The sequence below is a fragment of the Notolepis coatsorum genome, assembly GCF_963971535.1.
Source record: "Notolepis coatsorum genome assembly, contig: SCAFFOLD_1100, whole genome shotgun sequence".
NCBI lineage: Eukaryota > Metazoa > Chordata > Actinopteri > Aulopiformes > Paralepididae > Notolepis > Notolepis coatsorum.
Genome location: NW_028169617.1, coordinates 35611 through 60949, shown reverse-complemented (window position 1 = coordinate 60949; position 25339 = coordinate 35611). Strand labels below are relative to the sequence as shown.

The 25339-nt window shown below is 45.1% G+C and overlaps 1 protein-coding gene across 1 annotated transcript in view; it reads left to right on the top strand.

Annotated features, from left to right (window-relative positions):
* Positions 1–25339, top strand: part of LOC311248693 (pleckstrin homology domain-containing family G member 5-like) — a gene marked incomplete at its 3' end in the record, with an annotated part of 63727 nt that overhangs the window by 3594 nt on the left and 34794 nt on the right. Inside the window, exons 2-6 of the mRNA XM_084339536.1 lie at positions 6984–7083; positions 8271–8331; positions 14074–14165; positions 15584–15720; positions 19018–19190. Of these exons, the coding sequence (XP_084195662.1) occupies positions 6984–7083; positions 8271–8331; positions 14074–14165; positions 15584–15720; positions 19018–19190 (563 nt within the window). The remainder of the gene's footprint in view (positions 1–6983; positions 7084–8270; positions 8332–14073; positions 14166–15583; positions 15721–19017; positions 19191–25339) is intronic.

Below are 25339 nucleotides of genomic sequence, written 5' to 3'. Positions count from 1 at the left end.
TGCTGTCTTCAGTAAAGAACCTTCTCTCCTGTGTCTCTCTCTCATCCTTCCTGCTGTCTTCAGTAAAGAACCTTCTCTCATGTGTCTCTCTCTCTCATCCTTCCTGCTGTCTTCAGTAAAGAACCTTCTCTCCTGTGTCTCTCTCTCATCCTTCCTGCTGTCTTCAGTAAAGAACCTTCTCTCCTGTCTCTCTCTCTCATCCTTCCTGCTGTCTTCAGTAAAGAACCTTCTCTCCTGTCTCTCTCTCATCCTTCCTGCTGTCTTCAGTAAAGAACCTTCTCTCCTGTCTCTCTCTCATCCTTTCTGCTGTCTTCAGTAAAGAACCTTCTCTCCTGTGTCTCTCTCTCTCACCCTTCCTGCTGTCTTCAGTAAAGAACCTTCTCTCCTGTGTCTCTCTCTCATCCTTCCTACTATTTCTGTAAATAACCTTCTCATCTACGCTCTCTCTCATCCTTCCTGCTGTCTTCAGTAAAGAACCTTCTCTCCTGTGTCTCTCTCTCAGCCTTCCTACTGTCTTCAGTAAAGAACCTTCTCTCCTGTGTCTCTCTCTCATCCTTCCTACTGTCTCAATAAAGAACCTTCTCTCCTGTGTCTCTCTCTCATCCTTCCTGCTGTCTTCAGTAAAGAACCTTCTCTCCTGTCTCTCTCTCTCATCCTTCCTGCTGTCTTCAGTAAAGAACCTTCTCTCCTGTCTCTCTCTCTCATCCTTCCTGCTGTCTTCAGTAAAGAACCTTCTCTCCTGTCTCTCTCTCTCATCCTTCCTGCTGTCTTCAGTAAAGAACCTTCTCTCCTGTCTCTCTCTCTCATCCTTCCTGCTGTCTTCAGTAAAGAACCTTCTCTCCTGTGTCTCTCTCTCATCCTTCCTACTGTCTTCAGTAAAGAACCTTCTCTCCTGTCTCTCTCATCCTTCCTACTGTCGTCAGTAAAGAACCTTCTCTCCTGTGTCTCTCTCTCTCATCCTTCCTGCTGTCTTCAGTAAAGAACCTTCTCTCCTGTGTCTCTCTCTCTCATCCTTCCTGCTGTCTTCAGTAAAGAACCTTCTCTCCTGTCTCTCTCTCATCCTTCCTGCTGTCTTCAGTAAATAACCTTCTCTCCTGTGTCTCTCTCTCATTCTTCCTGCTGTCTTCAGTAAAGAACCTTCTCTCCTGTCTCTCTCTCTCATCCTTCCTGCTGTCTTCAGTAAAGAACCTTCTCTCCTGTCTCTCTCTCTCATCCTTCCTGCTGTCTTCAGTAAAGAACCTTCTCTCCTGTCTCTCTCTCTCATTCTTCCTGCTGTCTTCAGTAAAGAACCTTCTCTCCCGTGTCTCTCTCTCTCATCCTTCCTGCTGTCTTCAGTAAAGAACCTTCTCTCATGTGTCTCTCTCTCTCATCCTTCCTGCTGTCTTCAGTAAAGAACCTTCTCTCCTGTGTCTCTCTCTCATCCTTCCTGCTGTCTTCAGTAAAGAACCTTCTCTCCTGTGTCTCTCTCATCCTTCCTACTGTCTTCAGTAAAGAACCTTCTCTCTGTCTCTCTCTCTCATCCTTCCTGCTGTCTTCAGTAAATAACCTTCTCTCCTGTCTCTCTCTCATCCTTCCTACTGTCTTCAGTAAAGAACCTTCTCTCCTGTGTCTCTCTCATCCTTCCTGCTGTCTTCAGTAAAGAACATTCTCTCCTGTGTCTCTCTCATCCTTCCTGCTGTCTTCAGTAAAGAACATTCTCTCCTGTCTTTCTCTCATCCTTCCTGCTGTCTTCAGTAAAGAACCTTCTCTCCTGTGTCTCTCTCTCATCCTTCCTGCTGTCTTCAGTAAAGAACCTTCTCTCCTGTGTCTCTCTCTCATCCTTCCTACTATTTCTGTAAATAACCTTCTCATCTACGCTCTCTCTCATCCTTCCTGCTGTCTTCAGTAAAGAACCTTCTCTCCTGTGTCTCTCTCTCATCCTTCCTGCTGTCTTCAGTAAAGAACCTTCTCTCCTGTGTCTCTCTCTCATCCTTCCTGCTGTCTTCAGTAAAGAACCTTCTCTCCTGTGTCTCTCATTCTTCCTGCTGTCTCTGTAAAGAACCTTCTCATCTACGCTCTCTCTCAACCTTCTTATTGTCTCCAGTAACTAACCTTCTCACCTAAAATAAAATAAATACTTTTATACTTTTAAAAGGGATTGTTCTGATCAAGATAACCTTTGCTTTTGCACACACACGCACGCACGCACACACACACACACACACACGCACGCACGCACGCACGCACGCACGCACGCACGCACGCACGCACGCACGCACGCACGCACGCACGCACGCACGCACGCACGCACACACCCACACACACACACACTCAACCATAGACACACGGGCTGAGGTCAGAGCGGCGTCTGGCTCATCCTGAGGTCATCCTGAGGTCACGCAGGAGATTTCAACATGGTCTTCACGTCTCTTGTCTAAATAAGGCCCTGGATGTAAATCTCGTTCCTCTCTCTCTCTCTCTCTCTCTCTCTCTGTCTCTCTCGCTGCTCACCAGTTCCCCCTCTGATGTTTATCACGAAGCACTGGGGTCGTGACCTGCACACGTACTGTTTCTTCCTTTGCATAGAACTGGATATGATGACATCATACCGGGTTAATGTGCTCCAGTCACCGTGAATCATCGCAGGACGTCGACTCTCACGGGCGACCGGACACTGAATTTACTCAAGATTCTAGATTAGATTTCAATTTGTTTTCGTCATCATTGCACCCGTACAAGTACAGAGTGCAACGGAATGAAGGGTGCCAAGGAGCAGTGAAGTGCATTGTGGGACAAGATAAGATCATTATGAGATGTTTCTTTATTGATCCCTTTGGGGGGGGGGGGAATTCGGGCGTCATAGCAGCATGGGGGAAGGGGGAGGGGCGGTACAGGTATGGGCAGGGTAATAGTAGAAAGACATAAATATAGGCCATATAATTGGATCTGAATATAAAAATAGGATGACAAATGTCCCTGTGTCTCTGTGTGTCTCTGTTTCCCTGTGTCTCTGTGTCTCTGTCTCTCTATGTCTCTCTGTGTCTCTGTCTCTGTCTCTCTGTCTCTGTCTCTCTGTCTCTGTCTCCCTGTGTCTCTGTCTCTCTGTCTCTCTGTGTCTCTCTGTCTCTGTCTCTCTGTCTCTGTCTCTCTGTCTCTGTCTCTCTGTCTCTGTCTCTCTGTCTCTCTGTCTCTGTCTCTCTGTCTCCCTGTGTCTCTGTGTCTCTGTGTCTCTGTCTCTCTATGTCTCTGTGTCTCTGTGTTTCTATGTCTCTGTCTCTCTGTCTCTCTGTCTCTCTGTCTCTGTCTCTCTGTCTCCCTGTGTCCCTGTCTCTCTGTGTCTCTGTGTCTCTGTGTCTCTCTGTCTCTGTCTCTCTGTCTCTGTCTCTCTGTCTCTGTCTCTCTGTCTCTCTCTGTCTCTGTGTCTCTGTCTCTCTGTCTCTCTGTCTCCCTGTGTCTCTGTCTCTCTGTCTCTGTCTCTCTGTCTCTGTCTCTCTGTCTCTCTCTGTCTCTGTCTCTCTGTATCTGTCTCTCTGTCTCCCTGTCTCTCTGTGTCTCTGTCTCCCTGTGTCTCTGTCTCTCTGTCTCTCTGTCTCTGTCTCTCTGTCTCTCTGTCTCTGTCTCTCTGTCTCTGTCTCTCTGTCTCTCTCTGTCTCTGTCTCTCTGTATCTGTCTCTCTGTCTCCCTGTCTCTCTGTGTCTCTGTGTCTCTGTCTCTATGTCTCTGTGTCTCTGTGTTTCTATGTCTCTGTGTCTCTGTCTCTCTGTGTCTCTTTGTTTCTGTATCTGTGTCTATGTCTGTCTCTGTGTCTCTGTGTCTCTGTCTGTCTCTGTGTCCCTGTGTCTCTGTCTCTCTGTGTCTCTGTCTCTCTGTCTCTGTCTCCCGGTCTCTCTGTGTCTCTGTGTCTGTCTCTCTGTGTCTCTGTGTGTCTCTGTGTCTCTCTGTGTCTCTGTGTCTCTCTGTGTCTCTGTCTGTCTCTCTGTGTCTCTGTTTCTATATGTCTCTGTCTCTCTGTGTCTCTATGTCTCTGTGTCTCTGTCTCTGTCTCTCTGTGTCTCTTTGTTTCTGTATCTGTGTCTATGTCTGTCTCTGTGTCCCTGTGTCTCTGTCTGTCTCTCTCTGTGTCTCTGTGTCCCTGTGTCTCTGTCTCTCTGTGTCTGTCTCTCTGTCTCTCTGTGTCTCTGTGTCTCTGTCTCTCAGTGTGGCTCTGTCTCAGTGTCTCTCAGCGCATGTGTCTCAGCGCATGTGTCTTTCAGTGTCTATGTGTCTCTCAGTGGCTCTGTGGCTCTCAGTATCTTTGTGTCTCTCTGTGTCTCTCGGCCTCTCTGTGTCTTTCTGTGTCCCAGTGTATCTCTGTGTGTCTCTCAGTGTCTGTGTCTCTCAGTGTCTGTGTCTCTGTCTCTCAGTGTCTGTGTCTCTGTGTCTCTCAGTGTGTCTCTGTGTCTCTGTGTATCTCTGTGTGTCTCTGTGTCCCAGTGTATCTCTGTGTGTCTCTGTGTCTCTCAGTGTCTCTGTAGGATTTCTGGCAGTCACTCCACTCCCAATTTCACACACACACATGCACATCCGCACTCTAGTCAAAAAGAATTAACGTTTGCGATGGCTGTAGGTTAAATGAAAAGATGAGGCTTATGGCTTATATATATATATATTAACATGCATATATGTCGTTTGTACATTTGCGGGGTCTTAACACATTGACGACCGGCCCTCGCCATCTAATATGTGGCTGGAGGACAACGCTTTGTAAACAAACCGATGTACTTTTGGATAGCTATATATATACTTTATAGTATTGCTATCTGTCCATTCTCATTGTCACTTGAGTGCATAAACCGTGCCTTCATAATGGCTTAAAGAAAATAAAAATCCATCGGTTGGTTTGTCATTTTATAGCGTCGTGAATAAAAGCTTTATCGCAGTTTTCGTCTCGTATTTTTTCTGGAAAGCTAGATATGAGGCTAAAGGCTACTCATTTCTGTTGTATATATTCGAATGAAATAAAACAAATGGCTTATCATCCGGACTATTACAGAGCATCTATGGATGAAATGGGGGCGGCGGGGGACGCCGATTAGTATTATTGATTAGCAATACAGTGTAGCCACATTCACTGATCGATCGCTTGCGTTTTACAACAATGTCTGATCCGGCTGTAATTTGGGTGAATAGTATCCTACCGTCAGCCCATGTGATAGCCGGCAGCATTTCCCCATTATTCATCGGCATCTGGTAGATCGATATGTCCATTGGCTGATCATAAATCCCATTATTCCAGGCTGAAATCTGCGCTTCGAACCGTGATCAAAGGTGGAGGATGTTCGCTTGGGATCCAGGCTCATATGAAACGCCCATAGACAGTAAAAAAAATTAAATTATCCACTCGCCCACAATGATACTGCAGTGGAGCGATGGCGCCCCTAAGAGGATCTGGCCGGTATTGCATGTCGCCGATTTCAAGGAGGCGGGTAAATCTGCAGAGTCGATCGGGGATCTTGATCCGTTGATTAATATGGAATAAAACAATAACAACTTGCCACGAGTTAACTCGTGGCTCTGGTCCTCAACGCATGGCACCGAAACCCGAGTTAACTCGTGGCTCTGGTCCTCAACGCATGGCACCGAAACCCGAGTTAACTCGTGGCTCTGGTCCTCAACGCATGGCACCGAAACCTGAGTTAACTCGTGGCTCTGGTCCTCAACGCATGGCACCGAAACCCGAGTTAACTCGTGGCTCTGGTCCTCAACGCATGGCACCGAAACCCGAGTTAACTCGTGGCTCTGGTCCTCAACGCATGGCACCGAAACCCGAGTTAACTCGTGGCTCTGGTCCTCAACGCATGGCACCGAAACCCGAGTTAACTCGTGGCTCTGGTCCTCAACGCATGGCACCGAAACCCGAGTTAACTCGTGGCTCTGGTCCTCAACGCATGGCACCGAAACCCGAGTTAACTCGTGGCTCTGGTCCTCAACGCATGGCACCGAAACCCGAGTTAACTCGTGGCTCTGGTCCTCAACGCATGGCACCGAAACCCGAGTTAACTCGTGGCTCTGGTCCTCAACGCATGGCACCGAAACCCGAGTTAACTCGTGGCTCTGGTCCTCAACGCATGGCACCGAAACCCGAGTTAACCCGTGGTTGGGTGGCAAAGTGTTAACAGACGGTCTCAGATGAAGCTGCACTCATCTGTCCATTTCGCCATAAGAGTGTCTTCCCTAGTCGTCGCTGACCAGCAAGAATAAGAATAAGAATTGCAGCCCAACGTGCTTCACAGCCGTGACGTGGACATAAAATAAGCAGAGAATTGACATTAAAGACTCAAATAATTTTTATAGATTTCCGTCATGAAAAAATATATGAAAAAAGACTAATAGATTTCTGACAACATGAAAAGCGCACTTTCGGGGGTGTAAAGGTACACGTATCCGTACCGGACCGAACAATTTTCAGTGTGTACCGTACCGTACCGAACGGCTGTGTAGTCGTGTACCGAACGAATACAACGCTATGTTAACCACTAACGAACGACCGCCCACCGGGGGCTGTTTTTTTTCCCCCCACAATCTAATATAATTATTATTATTATTATTTTTTTTTAACAAGTCGATTATTAATTTCAATATAGAATATTCGTTGACAGCCCTACAAGTACAATTAGTTACTGCACACGACATCACCACCTGAGTGGAACATGGAAAGCCAAACTCCCCCCCCCCAATGTACCGAAAACCCGTACCGAACCGTGACTTCAAAACCAAGGTACGTACCGTACCGTGGTTTCTGTGTACCACGTTATACACCCCATTTGATTATGATCGATTTCTGACATTTAAAATCTATAAAAGACCAGTGAACAGGAATGTATTGGCAGGAGGATATCTGGGGACATCTTCCTCAGCGATCTGAATAGTTACATATGGTCACGTTATTAACTGCTGGACGACACTCTCTGAGCTAAACCTGCTGTGTTGCTGTTCTTCTTCTCCTCCTCCTCCTCCTCCTCCAGGTTCCATCCTGGCCCGGAACGTGTCGACGCGCTCCTGTCCCCCGCGGACCAGCCCCCCCTCGGACCTGGAGGAGGAGGACGAGGGGGGCAACGAGCGTGGGTCAGTAACGCTCTGTTACTCACTGCCCCTCTGTTACTCACTGCCCCTCTGTTACTCACTGCCCCTCTGTTACTCACTGCCCCTCTGTTACTCACTGCCCCTCTGTTATATGCTATGCTATATATTAGGGCTGGGCGATAAAACGATAACGATAACTATCGCGATAAATTATTTCCTCGAAATAAACATGAAACGTGGTCGCAAAGTTTCGATATATCGATTTTCCAAGCTTGGATATGAGCACGCACTAACAACCAATCGGTGAAGGAGATGGCCGAGAGCGAAGGAGACCCGGAAGGAGACCCAGAGGTAGGACGCTCACTCAACAACAAGGCTTGCTAGGCTAATTAGCTTGCACGGCGATGTTTTATATATTTACGTGCCGAGTATGTGTGCGGCGTGAATTCTGAGGCCACGTTTATAGTAGTGGGGGTATACAGTGGACGTCGTTTCAATATATTGTGGCGGAAGAGAGTATTTTAGTGTCATATTGAGCACATTGTCATGGAATACACCGCTTAGGAACAACAGGCTGGCTAGGATAACTAGCTTGCACGGCGATGTTTTATATATTTACGTGCAGAGTATGTGTGTGGCGTGAATTCTGAGGCCACGTTTAGAGTAGTGTGGGGTATACAGTGGACGTCGTTTCAATATATTGTGGCGGAAGAGAGTATTTTAGTGTCATATTTATTACATTGGCATGAGATATTCCGCTTGTCGGCTAACTGCTAACGTGCGCGGACTGATGACAACATCAACTCGACTCGAGACATTCGCAGCAGCATAAGAAGTCAAATTAAACTTGACATACATTATATCGACGATAATTATCGATATCGAATTATATGAAAATAATTTTATCATTTTATCGCGATAACGTTTTTGGTCATATCGCCCAGCCCTACTATGTGTTATATTGTTGTATGTGTTGTTATATTGTTGTATGTGTTATATTGTTGTATGTGTTGTTATATTGTTGTATGTGTTATATTGTTGTATGTGTTGTTTTATACTGTTGTATGTGATATTATATTGTTGTATGTGATGTTATATTGTTGTATGTGTTGTTTTATACTGTTGTATGTGATGTTATATTGTTGTATGTGATGTTATACTGTTGTATGTGTTGTTTTATACTGTTGTATGTGTTGTTTTATACTGTTGTATGTGTTACTGTCTTCCAGGGAGCGTAAGACAGGAGGGTTAAAGCTTGTGAAGAAGAAGCCACGGAGACGACACACTGATGTGAGTAGTGATGAAGACTTCACTTTTATTCACAAGTCAGTGACAATGTAGTGATGAAGACTTCACTTTTATTCACAAGTCAGTTACAATGTAGTGATGAAGACTTCACTTTTATTCACAAATCAGTGACGATGTAGTGATGAAGACTTCACTTTTATTCACAAGTCAGTTACAATGTAGTGATGAAGAGCTTCACTTTTATTCACAAGTCAGTGACAATGTAGTGATGAAGACTTCACTTTTATTCACAAGTCAGTGACAATGTAGTGATGCAGACTTCACTTTTATTCACAAGTCAGTGACAATGTAGTGATGCAGACTTAACTTTTATTCACAAGTCAATTACAATGTAGTGATGAAGAGCTTCACTTTTATTCACAAGTCAGTGACAATGCAAGTACAATCAATATAAAACATGGCGGAGATATGGTGAAATGGGACACCCTGATAAACTGGTTTGAGCTTGAGAATAGATTAGAATAGATTAGATTAGATTCAAATGTATTGTCATTATACAGCACAGGTAACAGGCATCGGTGGTAATCTGGCTAGACGAACTGTGCCAGTAAGAATGCGGGACACCCCGCCTCACCGCCCTGGCGTCTTGCCTTCCAGAATGCGGGATGAGGAAGTGAAACCTCATAGTTTACATTGATATGCAGTCAAGTTATTCTGCACAGTTCATGTAGCGTGTATCAACTTTTTAATTAAAAAGAAAAGGGGTTTGGCATCCAACCAGAGTGCAAATGTAACAGTAAAGTGCAACAGTAATGTTTGTTTGTTTATTAACACAGTTAAACAGAAGTAAAAACAATACATAATAAGTTATAACGATTGTGAAGGAGAAGTTAGAAGCCTAGAGGCTTATCAAGAACGTCCCCTGTTTTATAAAATCAAACATACAAAAATATGCATATTATAAAATACCAGAATACATTAAAAGATTCGTGTTAATACAAATATACATACACACAGTACATACATGCATATACTGTGTACATAATAATATATACAATGTACAGGTGATTAAACTGGATATAAAATGTATAAATTGGTACTACTGAGTAATAGTGCTAATCAGATGTATTATCAATAGGGGCCCAGACACTAAACGGATAGTATTTAAAGTATATGTTTACTAAAAAGGTGAAAACGTGCATGTATTATGCAGTAACATTTTCAACCTACAAAACACCTAAGACTAACCTAAGACTCTACAAAGTACTACTAAATGGTCCCATGACATTTATTCCATCAGTCTAAACATTTATTTAATAAGTCGGATACAATAAATAGAGACATAATGGCAAGTGGAAATAACAGTACAATTGAAATTAATTTCAGAGCAGTAGAGTAACTAGCTTAGAAAGGTTTAGGGTTGAACATATTTTAGTAGGAACTGTTGCCTAAAGCTCTTTTTAAATGCAGACAATGGAATTGTTATAGTGTTATCAAGCTCATTCCACACCTGTGGACCTCTGCAAGCCACACTAAAGCTTGGCCATTTATTTATGTTTCTTTATACCTTGCTTTGTACTAGACTTGTCCATGTGTATGCAATGGAAGGCAAGTCAGAATATAGTCACAAAGTCGTTTAGCCGATATACAACATTATGCATCATACAAGCATTGTGAAAGATGTTACATTCAGTAGCACTACCTACATAAGACTACCTGTGGAGAAGACGGTCAGTAGGAGCATTTACCTTGGACCATGATACAACATCAATTTATTCTGTAAGGTCTGTTTATTGCATTTAAACCATGTGTCTATTAACCAGCTCCTCGTTTAGATTATTTACATTTTTGTGTGATAAGAATACATTTGTATCATCAGCAAATAATATTTTATGTAGAGTGCTAGAGGAATTCACAAAATCATTTAGATACAGAATGAAGAGGAGCGGTCCTAAAATGGATCCCTGGGGGACCCCATGTTTGATGGTTTTACTTTGATTCAGATGCTGTATTCAGGTTAAACTGTAACACAAACAAGGACACACAACGGCATCGTAATAGATGCAAATAATTCTTTCATCGAGTGAACTGGTCTTAAACAGAGCGGCTAAGTGAGTGAGTGAGTGAGTGAGTGAGTGAGTGAGTGAGTGAGTGAGTGACTTTACTCTTGCCCTTGAGACTGTATTCTACAAAATATGTTGGTGAAGCACAGTTAAGTTGCTATCAGAGTTATACAATGTACACAATGACTTGTACACAACTAATACAGTATCTTATACACTGAAGGTTGTGGAACAAAAATGAGCAGCCACCATTTCCAGCCAAGAAAGGGGTTTGCAGTTGTTTTTGAAAGCCCATAGCGCAAAGATAATTATGCAGAATATATGAAAATAAATCTCTACATTAATAATACAACGTTAGCGTCTGTGGTCAAGAATGGCGTGGTCTAAAATGTGGTTAGTTTCCTAGTATTTTACAGGCATTGAACTTCAAATAGTTCTTGTCACCCGCCTATGCCTGTTAAAAAGTAGTCTGCACCACCAGTCAGAACCACTTTGGTCTTGTGTAATACTGTAAACAGCTCAAGGCACAGCACCGGTCTATAGATAAGATATTGATATTGATAGGGATGTCCGATATTGGCATTAAAATGTAATATCGGAAAATATCGGTATCGGTTTTCACAACAACAACAAAAAAATTTACATTTATTTAACCTTTATTTACCCAGGCAAGCAAGTAAGAACAAATTCTTATTTTATTTATTGTCAAAAGTATGCATAATGTTGTGTTAATTCCACAACAAAAGATATGTAATGTTAATTTTGGGGGGGGGGGGGGGGGGGGGATCCCGCATATATCGGTATCGGTTGATATCGGTATCGGAAATTAAGAGTTGGACTATATCGGATATCGGTAAAAAAGAAAAGCCAATATCGAACATCCCTAGATATTGATATTGATATTTATTGATCCCTTGGGGAAATTCGGTCGTCATAGCAGGGGGGGGGGGGGGGGCGTACAGGTATGGGCAGGGTAATAGTAGAAAAACACATAAATATAGGCAATACAATTAGATCTGAATATGAGATAAATAAAGAGTGTAAAGAATATACAGTAATTTAAAATATGTGGAAAATAAACCGTGTAAACAAAGGGGCAGATGAGGGTCTGTAAGCCCTGTTGGTTATATTATACGTTAAAAAATAAATATACGCAAAATATAATCTGAATAATTATATACTATGAGTAAAAGTAAACCGTATACACAAGGTGCCCTAACATGGCATGATGATATATATGTCATAAGTTGTAGTCTGTGCAGGTTTTGGTGATTATTTAAGAGTCAGACACACTTAGTGGTCAGACGTTCTAAGAGTTGTGAAGTTCTGCAGCCGTTAGTTCTCCAGCCTGCTGGCAGCAGTCCATGCCCACGGTTGTGGAGCCTGATGGCTGCTGGCATGAAGGACTGGCCGATACGGTTAGTGGAGTGTCAGGGGGGGGGGGGGGGTATGAGTCTGTGGCTCAGTGGGTATAGCGTGACACGGCACCAACGCTGCCTCCGGGTGTTCGTGCCAGTTGTGGGTTTGATTCCCTCTGGAGCCTCCTAAAGGTAAAAAAAGAAAAACTAAATTGTCAGGCTCTTTGCATAAAAGCATACATTACTACTACTGTATATATGCAGTGCTAATCGGATGTATTTACAGAATTGTAGTACTGTATGTACAGTGATACAGTATAAAGGCAGTCTAGTAAGTAAGTCATACTGGCAAGCAGCGTAACTAGTAAGAGTAGTAGTAGATATTATGGTCCCTCTCACTCTACTGGTTCAGTCTGAGTCGGGGACCCCCCTGTGGGACCCCCTGTGTGGCTGGGAACACACTCTCAGCAGCAGCAGGATCCTATAGCAGTGGTCCTCCGTGTGGGGGTCCTTGAGGGGGTTCCAGCTGGTCCCCAGAGAAATGGGGAATAGATGAATGTCACTGTGTGATTCACGACGAGACAGCGGGCCAGTGAGAGAATAACTAAATCATTTCCGATCATTTCACTTTCTCCTCACCTACGGCATAGACATCTATGAAATTCTGGACTTGAAGGATCTCAAGTGCAGATTTTGCGGGATTTCGTACATGAATATAGCGCAAATGTTTCCTATGTAAACAGATAGTGAAGTCATGGTGTTCTGAGCAGAGAATGAAGTCACTTTCTCTCTCTCTCTCTCTCTCTCTCTCTCTCTCTCTCTCTCTCTCTCTCTCTCTCTCTCTCTCTCTCTCTCTCTCTCTCTCTCTCTCTCTCTCTCTCTCTCTTCCTCTCTCTCTCTCTCTCTCTCTCTCTCTCTCTCTCTCTCTCCTCTCTCTCTCTCTCTCCCTCTCTCTCTCTCTCTCTCTCTCTCTCTCTCTCTCTCCTCTCTCTCTCTCTCTCTCTCTCTCTCTCTCTCTCTCTCTCATCTCTCTCACTCTCTCTCTCTCTCTCTCTCTCTCTCTCTCTCTCTCTCGCTCTCTCTCCTTCTCTCTCTCTCTCTCTCTCTCTGAGCGCTGCCAGGCACGTTGCTTGTTAGTGCATGTGTTGTGTCCCTCCCTGAGACTGTTGGCCCCTCCCTCTTCCCATTCCCCCATCATGTGGAAGACACCTGATTGGATAAACGTGCTGCTAGTTGATCGGCCCCCCCGTGTTTCAGCGACCTGATTTTTTTAAATAATAATAATAAAAAAAAAAAAATGGCGTCTTGCTCGACCGTCAACTTCCTCTATTTCTACCTCATTTTTCGACCTTGTTTATTTCCGCCTAAAAAATATATTTCGGACAACATTTTACGCGCGGCGGGGGGAAACGACCGAGACACGCAATCGCTGGATCTTTGATAGTTGATCTGCGACGCCCAGTTTGACAGTTTGATCTGCATTTTGTGAGCCAGACACCTCCTCCACCACCGCGCTTGAAATCTATTTACAAAAAGGATCACCGTTCGACGTTATCGAAGACTCCTGAGACCGATAAGTACTTGTGATTTACTTCCCCTAACGATGTTTTGATGCATTTCTATGTACTGCACGTGTATTTTACATAATGGCTGTAGGCTCCGGTCCAATGAACTAACATCTATGAATTTTAGCGAGGTCCATGACGTGGAACAGGTTGGAAATACCACTGTCTTATAGGCTGCCTATACATTTACATTTAGTCATCTAGCTGAACGCTTTTATCCAAAGCGACTTAGGAATTGTGTAACAACAAGTCAGCAGGAGGGGGTCGCCTCTGGCAGCTAGGGGGCAGTGGTGTTGTTCGTCTAGCAGTGCTGAGCTGTAGTGATAGGTAGTAGTATAGGCATAAGAGCATATTAGGTAGTGGTAAATGTATAGTGTGCCTTATAGTCCATGAGGTAGACCCCCCCCCCAGATGTGGTCGCCGTGCCCACGTCGGAGGGAGTTTTATTATTATTATTATTATTATTTTTAAAGGTTTATATTTCGAGTGTTGGAAAATTAACGATAGCCTTGCAGCAAAGGTAGCATGTGATATCACTCTGTTTTTCCAACCCTGTCGTTACTGTTTTTCCATGTATTTTTTTCTGTTTTTTTTCTTTTTTTTTTACACATGGATCCAGTTTGAAAGGATATCATGAAGCCATGTATCGTTGTAAAGAAATCTATTTTCCCACTTAGATAATCTATCTGCCAGTCACAGGACGACTACAGAATTTGACCCCAGTTTTTTGTTAAAGACACTCCGTCCAGTTTGTGTGTGTTCGCGCGGCTAACGGTGCCTCGTTGCTGCCCCCTGCAGGACCCCAGCAAGGAGTGCTTCAGCCTCAAGTTTGATCTCAACTTTGACATCGACACTGAAATCGTCCCCGCTATGAAAAAGAAGACCCTGAGGTGAGAGCGGAGACGCGGATCAGAACCACTGTAGTGTCAGCCATCAGAACCACTGTAGTGTTCCCCCCGAGACGTTCTCTCAGACATCAGAACCACTGTAGTGTTCCCCCCGAGACGTTCTCTCAGACATCAGAACCACTGTAGTGTTCCCCCCGAGACGTTCTCTCAGACATCAGAACCACTGTAGTGTTCCCCCCGAGACGTTCTCTCAGACATCAGAACCACTGTAGTGTTCCCCCCGAGACGTTCTCTCAGACATCAGAACCACTGTAGTGTTCCCCCCGAGACGTTCTCTCAGACATCAGAACCACTGTAGTGTTCCCCCCGAGACGTTCTCTCAGACATCAGAACCACTGTAGTGTTCCCCCCGAGACGTTCTCTCAGACATCAGAACCACTGTAGTGTTCCCCCCGAGACGTTCTCTCAGACATCAGAACCACTGTAGTGTTCCCCCCGAGACGTTCTCTCAGACGTCAGAACCACTGTAGTGTTCCCCCCGAGACGTTCTCTCAGCCATCAGAACCACTGTAGTGTTCCCCCCGAGACGTTCTCTCAGACGTCAGAACCACTGTAGTGTTCCCCCCGAGACGTTCTCTCAGACATCAGAACCACTGTAGTGTTCCCCCCGAGACGTTCTCTCAGACATCAGAACCACTGTAGTGTTCCCCCCGAGACGTTCTCTCAGACATCAGAACCACTGTAGTGTTCCCCCCGAGACGTTCTCTCAGACATCAGAACCACTGTAGTGTTCCCCCCGAGACGTTCTCTCAGACATCAGAACCACTGTAGTGTTCCCCCCGAGACGTTCTCTCAGACATCAGAACCACTGTAGTGTTCCCCCCGAGACGTTCTCTCAGACATCAGAACCACTGTAGTGTTCCCCCCGAGACGTTCTCTCAGACATCAGAACCACTGTAGTGTTCCCCCCGAGACGTTCTCTCAGACATCAGAACCACTGTAGTGTTCCCCCCGAGACGTTCTCTCCAGACATCAGAACCACTGTAGTGTTCCCCCCGAGACGTTCTCTCAGCCATCAGAACCACTGTAGTGTTCCCCCCGAGACGTTCTCTCAGACATCAGAACCACTGTAGTGTTCCCCCCGAGACGTTCTCTCAGACATCAGAACCACTGTAGTGTTCCCCCCGAGACGTTCTCTCAGACATCAGAACCACTGTAGTGTTCCCCCCGAGACGTTCTCTCAGACATCAGAACCACTGTAGTGTTCCCCCCGAGACGTTCTCTCAGACATCAGAACCACTGTAGTGTTCCCCCCGAGACGTTCTCTCAGACATCAGAACCAACTAAATAATATAATTTATTCAACTTACCTGCAACTTTTCTCTCAACGCGTTAACATACATTATTATTATGCTGTGATACGTCGACTGCTTGTTAACGTGTTTGTGGCGGGCTTGCAGGGAGGTTCTGGCTCCGGTGTTTGAGAGGAAAGGCATTGAGCTGTCCCAGGTGGATCTGTTCTTGGACCAGTCCAACACACCGCTGTCCCTAAACTTTGAGGCCTACCGTTTCGGCGGACACTATCTTAAGGTCAAAGGTAAGATTTCACAGACCCCTGGGGGGGGGGGGGGGGGGGCCGGGGGAAGAGACGTCGTCTGATCACAATAGAATTCAGATTTATTTTGCTAGCTTAAAAACGGTGTGCGGGACCATCTTCCTTTTGCTCACGTTTCAGATTCAGATTCAGATTCAGAGTTTTATTTGCCACATGGAATCATACACTCAGATTTTCTTCATTACACAATCATGAATAACATTCCATGGACAAAAGGAGCAGGAAGAAGAATAAATCTTATAAATACCTGCCCCTTATTCCTAAACTAAAAAAAAGTATTTTCTTAATGGTCGGTGTACAACCTAATTTATACAAATAATAATTTATACCATTATACAGAAACTCACAATCCACAGTTAAACAAAGAAAAAATTAAATAATAATAATAAAGAATAAGAATAAAAGAGAGAAAAAAAGAAAAGATCTCACTATTCAGATCACATTTGATTTTCATACTGACTAAATATTTCTTTTTTATTATTTTTTTTGAATTGATAAACACTTTTACATCCCTTAAGCTCGCTATGGAGAGAATTCCACAACTTTACACCAATAACTGAAGGACACATCAGTTGTTGTCCTTGTCTCCGACGCGTCCGTTACCAACGTCTCCTATTCAAGTGTGCAGGAAGGATTTCTCTCATTGTTAAAGGGGGCACTTCACGAGCGGTCAGGTGGCGTAGCGGAGATTGTGCTCGTCACCAATGCAAGAGGCTGCGGTCTCGACTCAGTCAGCATTGCCTTGGCTCGGGCTGATCGCTATACTAACTCGAGTCGTTTGGCTGAGTTAGGTTGGAGGGGAGCCGTGGGTGGGTGGGTCCTGGGCGTTGTGGACAGCGACCCCTACAGTTTGGTCGGGGCGCCTGCACAGCGAGGGTAGGATCTGGAGAGAGGTAGTGTGACCTTCCACACGTTACACTCTCCCCGGTGAGAATCTGCGCGGCCAGGCTGGCTACCGGCTGGCTGCACATGTGTCGGAGGATAGCATGTGATAGTCTCCGGCCTCCCGGACCAACAGTAGGGGAAAGTGCGCAACAACCAGGAAGGGGGTTGGGAATTGGCATAACGACTAACAGTGGGATGGGAGAAAAATCGGAAAAAGAAGGAGGGGGAAAAAGATAATAATAAATAAAAATAAAAAATAAAAAAGGGGGGCACTTCACCAAAACAAAACAACTCTGATTTATTTTGCCTATAATCTCACACACATCCAAAAAACCCTAAACGGTTCTGCACCCCACAGTTATTGAGAGTAAGTGGGTTTGAAATACGGCCACCGGTGATGTCATCAACCGGGGACGTGGAATCCTTGTGTCGTGTGTTATAATTACAGCTCCGCATTATCATTTCACGGAGCTGTAATTACCACCACGCAGCGCGTTTATCCAATGGGGTGCTGCGGGTTCCACGTGGGGGGGGGGGAATGGGAAGAGGAGGGCGGGGCCAACAGTATTGCAGCACCGGCGGCGCGGACTGGATGTGACAACACGTCGTCCACTCCTTTCTCCCCTTCTGGCTTTCAAGGGAAGGGGCGTCCGTCCCCCCCCCCCTCCCCCCCTCTCTGTCCCTTGAAAGGACGTCCACTGCACGCGGTGCCGTCCCTGGATCAAGGGCCTCCATTAGGCGCCCCCCCGCTATAAAAGAGATCCCGTGGCATGACTAATTGGTGTTTTGCTATTCTTTTTGAAATCCAAATCCCCGCCGCCTCGCACCTCTCTCTCTCCGACCGCAGTCTGGAGCTCCACGCAGACTGTCACACGCAGGTCAGGCCCCACAATGCAATGCACAGCTGTCGGTCTGCCGTCTGTCACATGATAGTGGGGGGGGGGGGGCTTTCAGCGAAAAATTAAAAGGGAGAGAAATGGCTTTTTTTTTTTTATATTATTATTGTAGTGTACTTTGCCGTTCTGTTGGTCCCCGCTCTATTATGTGCTATTCTATTCCAAATATAGCTTTATGGAAACGGTTTATAGTATTATTAGCCCAGGAAGGGTTGTCGTGTCGCGTGTCTTTTTGTAAGTACTTCTGATCCTAGTTCGCCGTGCTCCTCCCATCACTGTCATTCCAATGGGATTAGGAACCTAATAAAGTTGTATGCAGAAACTTGAGCTGCTGTAGCTCATCCAATGTTTCCCCTACTTTCACCTCGTCGGTGAGGCACAGTCACCGCTGTAAAGTGATCCCCCACCGCATGACGGCCGTGACGGTCATCGGACTTCTCGCGTATCCCTCGAAAAACTAAAAAAAAAAGTGTATCCCTGTGTTGTGGTGGGTAGAGGTTTTAATAGTGGTTGAGATCTCCTGCCTCTGGAACCACACGGCCCCCTGCTGGCCTGGGGTGGAATCCCAGTTCCCTGTTCCCGTCTCCCTCTTGAGGGCAGTGGACTTGCTACGATGACATAAGATATTTCTTTATCGATCCCCCTTGGGGGAATTCAGTCGTCATAGCAGGAGGGGGGAGGGGAGGTATGGTACGGGCAGGGTAATGGTGGAAAGACATAAATATAGGCAATCAAATGATATCTGAATATAAAAATATGGGGGGAAATAAACAGCGCAGACAAAGGTGCAGATGAGGGTCTGTATGCCCTATCGGTTATATTATATGTTACAATAAATACAGGCAATAAAGATTGTTAATCTGAATGTATCCTATGAGTAAGAGTAAAAGTAAACCGTAAACACAAGGTGCAGTATACACAATGTGCAGTATACACAAGGTGCAGTAGACACAAGGTGCAGTAAACACAAGGTGCAGTATACACAAGGTGCAGTATACACAAGGTGCAGTATACACAAGGTGCAGTATACACAAGGTGCAGTATACACAAGGTGCAGTATACACAAGGTGCAGTATACACAACGTGCAGTATACACAAGGTACAGTATACACAATGTGCAGTAAACACAAGGTGCAGTAAACACAAGGTGCAGTATACACAAGGTGCAGTATACACAAGGTGCAGTAAACACAAGGTGCAGTATACACAAGGTGCAGTATACACAAGGTGCAGTAGACACAAGGTGCAGTAAACACAAGGTGCAGTAAACACAAGGTGCAGTATACACAAGGTGCAGTAAACACAAGGTGCAGTAAACACAAGGTGCAGTAAACACAAGGTGCAGTAAACACAAGGTGCAGCAGTACACACAAGGTGCAGTATATACAAGGTGCAGTAGACACAACAAGGTGCCCTAACTGGCACGATATACGTCCTACGTGGCAGAGCAGGTTCTGTTCCAGGCCCAACGTCTCTCTTCTTGCCCCCCCCCCCGCAGCGCGGCCAGGCGAAGAGCTGAAGGTGGAGCAGAGCGTCAAGGACCTCCGCTCCCTCAGCCTGCCCAACATGAAGCCCTCCGGCGGGGGGCAGAGCCCCTACATCCTCAGCCCCCCCGGCAGCGAGAGGGTGGAGCACGGCTCTCTGGGGCGCCGCGAGAACGTGGACCCTCTGGTGAGTGACCGGCGGCCCGGCCAATAGGAGGAGGAGGCCGACTTAGAACCCGACATCATAGTCCTGATGAGTCACATGATCATCAGCCCTTCTAGGTGTTTCCAGTTATTTTATGTTTTTTTTTCCCTCAGAATTCTACGTTTTTGAATTAGGTTTCAGTGACCCAGTTAGTTGGTACGTCGTCCTTATTCACTCCTCAGACTTTTATCTCATGTGAGATCTCATGTCGTCTCTTGTTGGCCCAAAGATTCAGATTCAGATTCAAACTACTTTATTGATCCCGCGTGGGGCAATTCATATTTGCAGCTTCATACGCAACAAGCAAACAAAGACAAACAAACAACAAAACAGAACATCTCAACGACAGCACGGCAAAAGAAAATAAAGAAACACTCCATGTGATACACAATCCAGCAAAGTAAAAGTTCAAACAGACAACCAAGTGCAAAAGGATACTTAAAATGACTACTGTCAGTGTTTCAAAGTCTGATAGCCGAGGGGACAAAAGATTTGGCGTAGCGGTTGGCAGGGGCGTAGCTGGGGGGGGGTAGCTTAGGATGATTTTTTACTAGACATCACTCAGGTGTATTATTGATGCTCTCATTGATACTATGTTTGTTTCTGAAGTGTGTGTGTGTGTGTGTGTGTGTGTGTGTGAGATATATAGAGAGAGAGGGGGGCTTTGGTAGACTATTGCATTGGTCCATTCATTGAAGATGAACGCAATGCGACATCCTTTACTAGGCTCACCCACCAACAGTGCAGGTGCTGAACTGCTGATCCGAATGTATAGGTAAAAACCATATTATGCGTTTTCATCAATAAAAAAATTGCCAAAAAGATTTCGCTCGCGCGCTTATGCGCGCTCGCATTCACTGGGGGCCTACAAATACATTCTTTCATGGGGCCCAGAATCGGGAGCTACACCCCTGGCGGTTGGTCCTACTTGGTGGGACGTCATAACGGCGGCCAGAAGGCGACAGTGAAAACCGCTGAGACAGAGACAAAGCTCATAGCCTTCACCTAAAACATTTAGAAAACCTATCCCTTACTTGTAACCCCTGACCTGAACCTCAGTGCAGATCCAACGTCCCCCGCGCCGACCTAAAACATAGATTGATGATGATGATGATGATGATGATGATGATGATGATGAATCGTTTATTTTCGGTCTTTTGTTTACAGATTAATCAAAAACACACACGTGTGTGGACTTTCAAAAGGAAAAGGGAAAAAAAAGAATAAAATCACAAATGTACATAATATTCAAAGTAAGCTCACACACAAAATCCAAACTCAATGGCAGAAAAAAAGGAATACAAATTGTGGTGAGATTGTGTGGATTTTAAAAGATATAGTGATTTTTATTGATCTATTTATTAATTTTTACTTCACAGCTTGGCCGTTTAGTCGACGACCATGTGAGGTCATACAGCCTGAAAGTGTTAGTTGCAACTTGCTGAGAAGGCACGGATCTAGAACCACTGTGCTCTGTGTGGATTCATTGGTTGCTTGGTTGCTGCGTTGCTGGGTTGCTGGGTTGCTGGGTGCATGTGGACATTCATGCAGTCACACACACAGCTGGCCAAAAGCTGCGACGTCTTTCCGAATCCGTCACGCTGGCGCCCAAAAGAGCCGCCCGCACGGCCCACTTCAAAGCTCCGCCGTGAAGCGCTTATTATTATTATACCACATTCGTGTTCGCCAATATCGCAGATGCACAATACTGTAAACTGACCAGTTTTGAAAGTCATCAATCTTAATTACACTGCCCCCTAGTCTCAACCACTCAGCTGTGGGAATACTGTACACACACACACACACACACACACACACACACACACACACACACACACACACACACACACACACACACACCCTGTGACTCTCTGTGATGCCACGCCCTCTCCCTTTTTCCATGGTCACATGTGATGTCGTGTGATCCCATGATGGCTGTGGTCCATGTTGTATCTCATGGTAATCCAATCATTACCTCATCATGTTCCATGGCGTTTATCTGTCCATCGGAAGGAACACTGGAACTATATTTGTGGGTTTCCTCTTAAGCTGTGTTAGCTGTGCGCGTGCGTGTGTGTGTGTGTGTGCGTGTGTGTGTGTGTGCATGTGTGTGTGCGTGTGTGTGTGCGTGTGTGCATGTGTGTTTGTGCATGTGTCTGTGCGTGTGTATCCCAGTCTGTTCTCTTCTGGTTGGTGGATGAAGCTCTTGGCATAGTTGCGATGATCTCAGTCAGGAAGTCAGGCTCTGCCATCCTCTGCTTCCTGTGATTACAGGAAGTGGCTGCTGCCTTGGCAGCGAGGCGAGGTGGTGACAGAGGCCGTCTGGGTGGGTGACCCTGGTTACACTCTGGCTGCAGGGAAATGGGACACGAAGTGGGTCATCAAGTTCAGCTTTAGTGGCTCATACCGGCTCTGACCTGCAGAACGGTCCTGGTTGTTGTTGTTAAAAATGTATTGGATTTCAAATGTATTGTCGTCACGCGGCACAAGTAGTACGGTACGACGAAAAGAGGTTTGTCATCCAACCAGAGTGGAAATGTAACAGTAAATAGTGATATACAATGTACAGGTGATTAAACTGGGTATAAAATATATAAATTAGTACTACTGAGTAATAGTGCTAATCAGATGTATGTACAGAGTTGTAGTATTAATAATATATACAGTGTTACATGTATAAAGAAAGGCCAGCAGCATAATATACAGCATTATTGTATATGCTATCATACAGAGTTATATGGGTTATATGCAGGTGTATAAATAGGTATGTAGAAAGCTAAATGTATTTGCTTGTTTTTAGTTGGGCAGGTTTTCAGCTGTCTGTCTTGACTGTGATGGATTCAGCTGTCTGTCCTGACTGTGATGGTTTCAGCTGTCTGTCTTGACTGTGGTGGTTTCAGCTGTCTGTCCTGACTGTGATGGTTTCAGCTGTCTGTCCTGACTGTGATGGTTTCAGCTGTCTGTCCTGACTGTGATGGTTTCAGCTGTCTGTCCTGACTGTGATGGTTTCAGCTGTCTGTCCTGACTGTGATGGTTTCAGCTGTCTGTCCTGACTGTGGTGGTTTCAGCTGTCTGTCCTGACTGTGATGGTTTCAGCTGTCTGTCCTGACTGTGGTGGTTTCAGCTGTCTGTCCTGACTGTGGTGGTTTCAGCTGTCTGTCCTTACTGTGGTGGTTTCAGCTGTCTGTCCTGACTGTGATGGTTTCAGCTGTCTGTCCTTACTGTGGTGGTTTCAGCTGTCTGTCCTGACTGTGGTGGTTTCAGCTGTCTGTCCTGACTGTGATGGTTTCAGCTGTCTGTCCTGACTGTGATGGTTTCAGCTGTCTGTCCTGACTGTGGTGGTTTCAGCTGTCTGTCCTGACTGTGGTGGTTTCAGCTGTCTGTCCTGACTGGTGGTTTCAGCTGTCTGTCCTGACTGTGGTGGTTTAAGCTGTCTGTCCTGACAGTGATGGTTTCAGCTGTCTGTCCTGACTGTGATGGTTTCAGCTGTCTGTCCTGACTGTGATGGTTTCAGCTGTCTGTCCTGACTGTGATGGTTTCAGCTGTCTGTCCTGACTGTGGTGGTTTCAGCTGTCCTGACTCTGGTGGTTTCAGCTGTCTGTCCTGACTGTGATGGTTTCAGCTGTCTGTCCTGACTGTGATGGTTTCAGCTGTCTGCCCTGACTGTGGTGGTTTCAGCTGTCCTGACTGTGATGGTTTCAGCTGTCCTGACTGTGGTGGTTTCAGCTGTCCTGACTCTGATGGTTTCAGCTGTCTGTCCTGACTGTGATGGTTTCAGCTGTCTGTCCTGACTGTGATGGTTTCAGCTGTCTGTCCTGACTGTGATGGTTTCAGCTGCCCTGACTGTGATGGTTTCAGCTGTCTGTCCTGACTGTGGTGGTTTCAGCTGTCTGTCCTGACTGTGATGGTTTCAGCTGTCCTGACTGTGGTGGTTTCAGCTGTCTGTCCTGACTGTGATGGTTTCAGCTGTCCTGACTGTGGGAAGTACGTTCCACCATTGAAGGAGCGAGAGTTTGTTTATTTAGTTATGAAAATCTATTTATTTCCCCCCCCCCCCCCCCCCCCCCCCTCACTTTTTGAGTTTCAAATGTATCTCCCAAAACTACATAGTGCACCTTTTTAAAAGTAGCCACTTCATATACTTATCCAAATAGTTTATTTTATTTGATGGGAGGTGGCTTACTGGTATTCCTATCGACGGTATTCATTCATTATCACCACTACTGTTGTCTCCCGTCTGTCGTCTGCCGCGGCGCCGTGACTCGCCGCGTAGGCGTCGTGGTTCTATTCACAGCGGGAGGCGGACAGACAGACGGCTAATTGCATCAGTCATTCTCAGCCTGTGACTGGCCGCTCGTCTCCGCGGTAACCGAGCCTGAGCCACGACGACAAGCCCCGTCTCCTCCCTCCAGATCCAGATTCAGAGTATTTATTTGCCACATAGAATCATACAATCAGAGTTTCTTCATTACACAATCATAATTATCATTCCATGGACAAAAGGAGCAGGAAGAAGAATAAATCTTATAGTTACCTGCCCCTTATTCCTAAACTAAACAAGTATTTACTTAATGGTCGGCGTACAACCTAATTTACCCAAATAATCAATTATACCATTATACAAGAAACACACAATCCACAGTTAAACAAGAAAAACATTTAATAATAATAATAATAATAATAATAATAATAATAATAATAATAATAATAATAATAATAATAATAATAATAATAATAATAATAATAATAATAATAATAATAAAGAATAAAAGAAAGAGAGAAAAAAAAGAAAAGAAAAGATCTCACTATTCAGATCACATTTGATTTTCATACTGACTAAATATTTTTTTTTTTATAATTTTTTTTGAATTGATAAACACTATTACATCCCTTAAGCTCGCTATGGAGAGAATTCCACAACTTTACACCAATAACTGAAGGACACATCTGTTTAAGTGTGGTACGTGTGTGTTGTAGTGTTGTGTGTGTGTTGTAAGTGTGATGTCACCACAGCTTCAGGCTAGGAAACGGCGGCAGAGGCTCACAGAAGGCGAGGTTGGTATTACAGCATTTTACTGCCGTCTGTGGCTTAAGTCACTATAAGCTCCCGGTACCAACCACCACAGACATAAACACTGCAGGTTGCCGTGGAAGCAGCTGGGCTTTAGTCATCATCATCACCAACCAACCAACCCCCCAACTGTTTGGTTAAGCCACAGACAACAAAATCCCCTTTAAGAAACTAAAGAAAATTCTATTTTTTCTTCTTAAATGGAAACAACAAGTTGTCTGTGTGAGATGGATTGCTGAGCGTGCTAATCGTGGGACCGCAAGTTTCTACACCCTGGTTAAGCTTAGGCGCTCTTTTTCGAAGTTGGTTAAGGTTAGAGTTTGTCTTTTAGAGCAAACGCCTGCATGTACTTGGAGATGATGTGGAGGCAGTTCCTCTGCTGTCCTCAGGGGGGCGATGATGTCCTGCCTATATACCCTGATGAGCTGGGCATGGAGATTTGGTAGCAATAACAGTGCTGGAGCTTTGACCTGAGCGGCCATCGTTTGTAGCTTGGTGGTGTAAAATGGGTCATTCCCTGCATTTGAAACCATGCTGCAACATAGACTGTCCTGTTCAGTCTTGTATCTAGTGGTAAACACTGTTCAGTCTTGTATCTAGTAGTAAACACTGTTCAGTCTGGTATCTAGTAGTAAACACTGTTCAGTCTTGTATCTAGTAGTAAACACTGTTCAGTCTTGTATCTAGTAGTAAACACTGTTCAGTCTTGTATCTAGTAGTAAACACTGTTCAGTCTGGTATCTAGTAGTAAACACTGTTCAGTCTGGTGTCTAGTAGTAAACACTGTTCAGTCTGGTATCTAGTAGTAAACACTGTTCAGTCTGGTATCTAGTAGTAAACACTGTTCAGTCTGGTATCTAGTAGTAAACACTGTTCAGTCTGGTATCTAGTAGTAAACACTGTTCAGTCTGGTGTCTAGTAGTAAACACTGTTCAGTCTGGTATCTAGTAGTAAACACTGTTCAGTCTGGTATCTAGTAGTAAACACTGTTCAGTCTGGTATCTAGTAGTAAACACTGTTCAGTCTGGTATCTAGTAGTAAACACTGTTCAGTCTGGTAT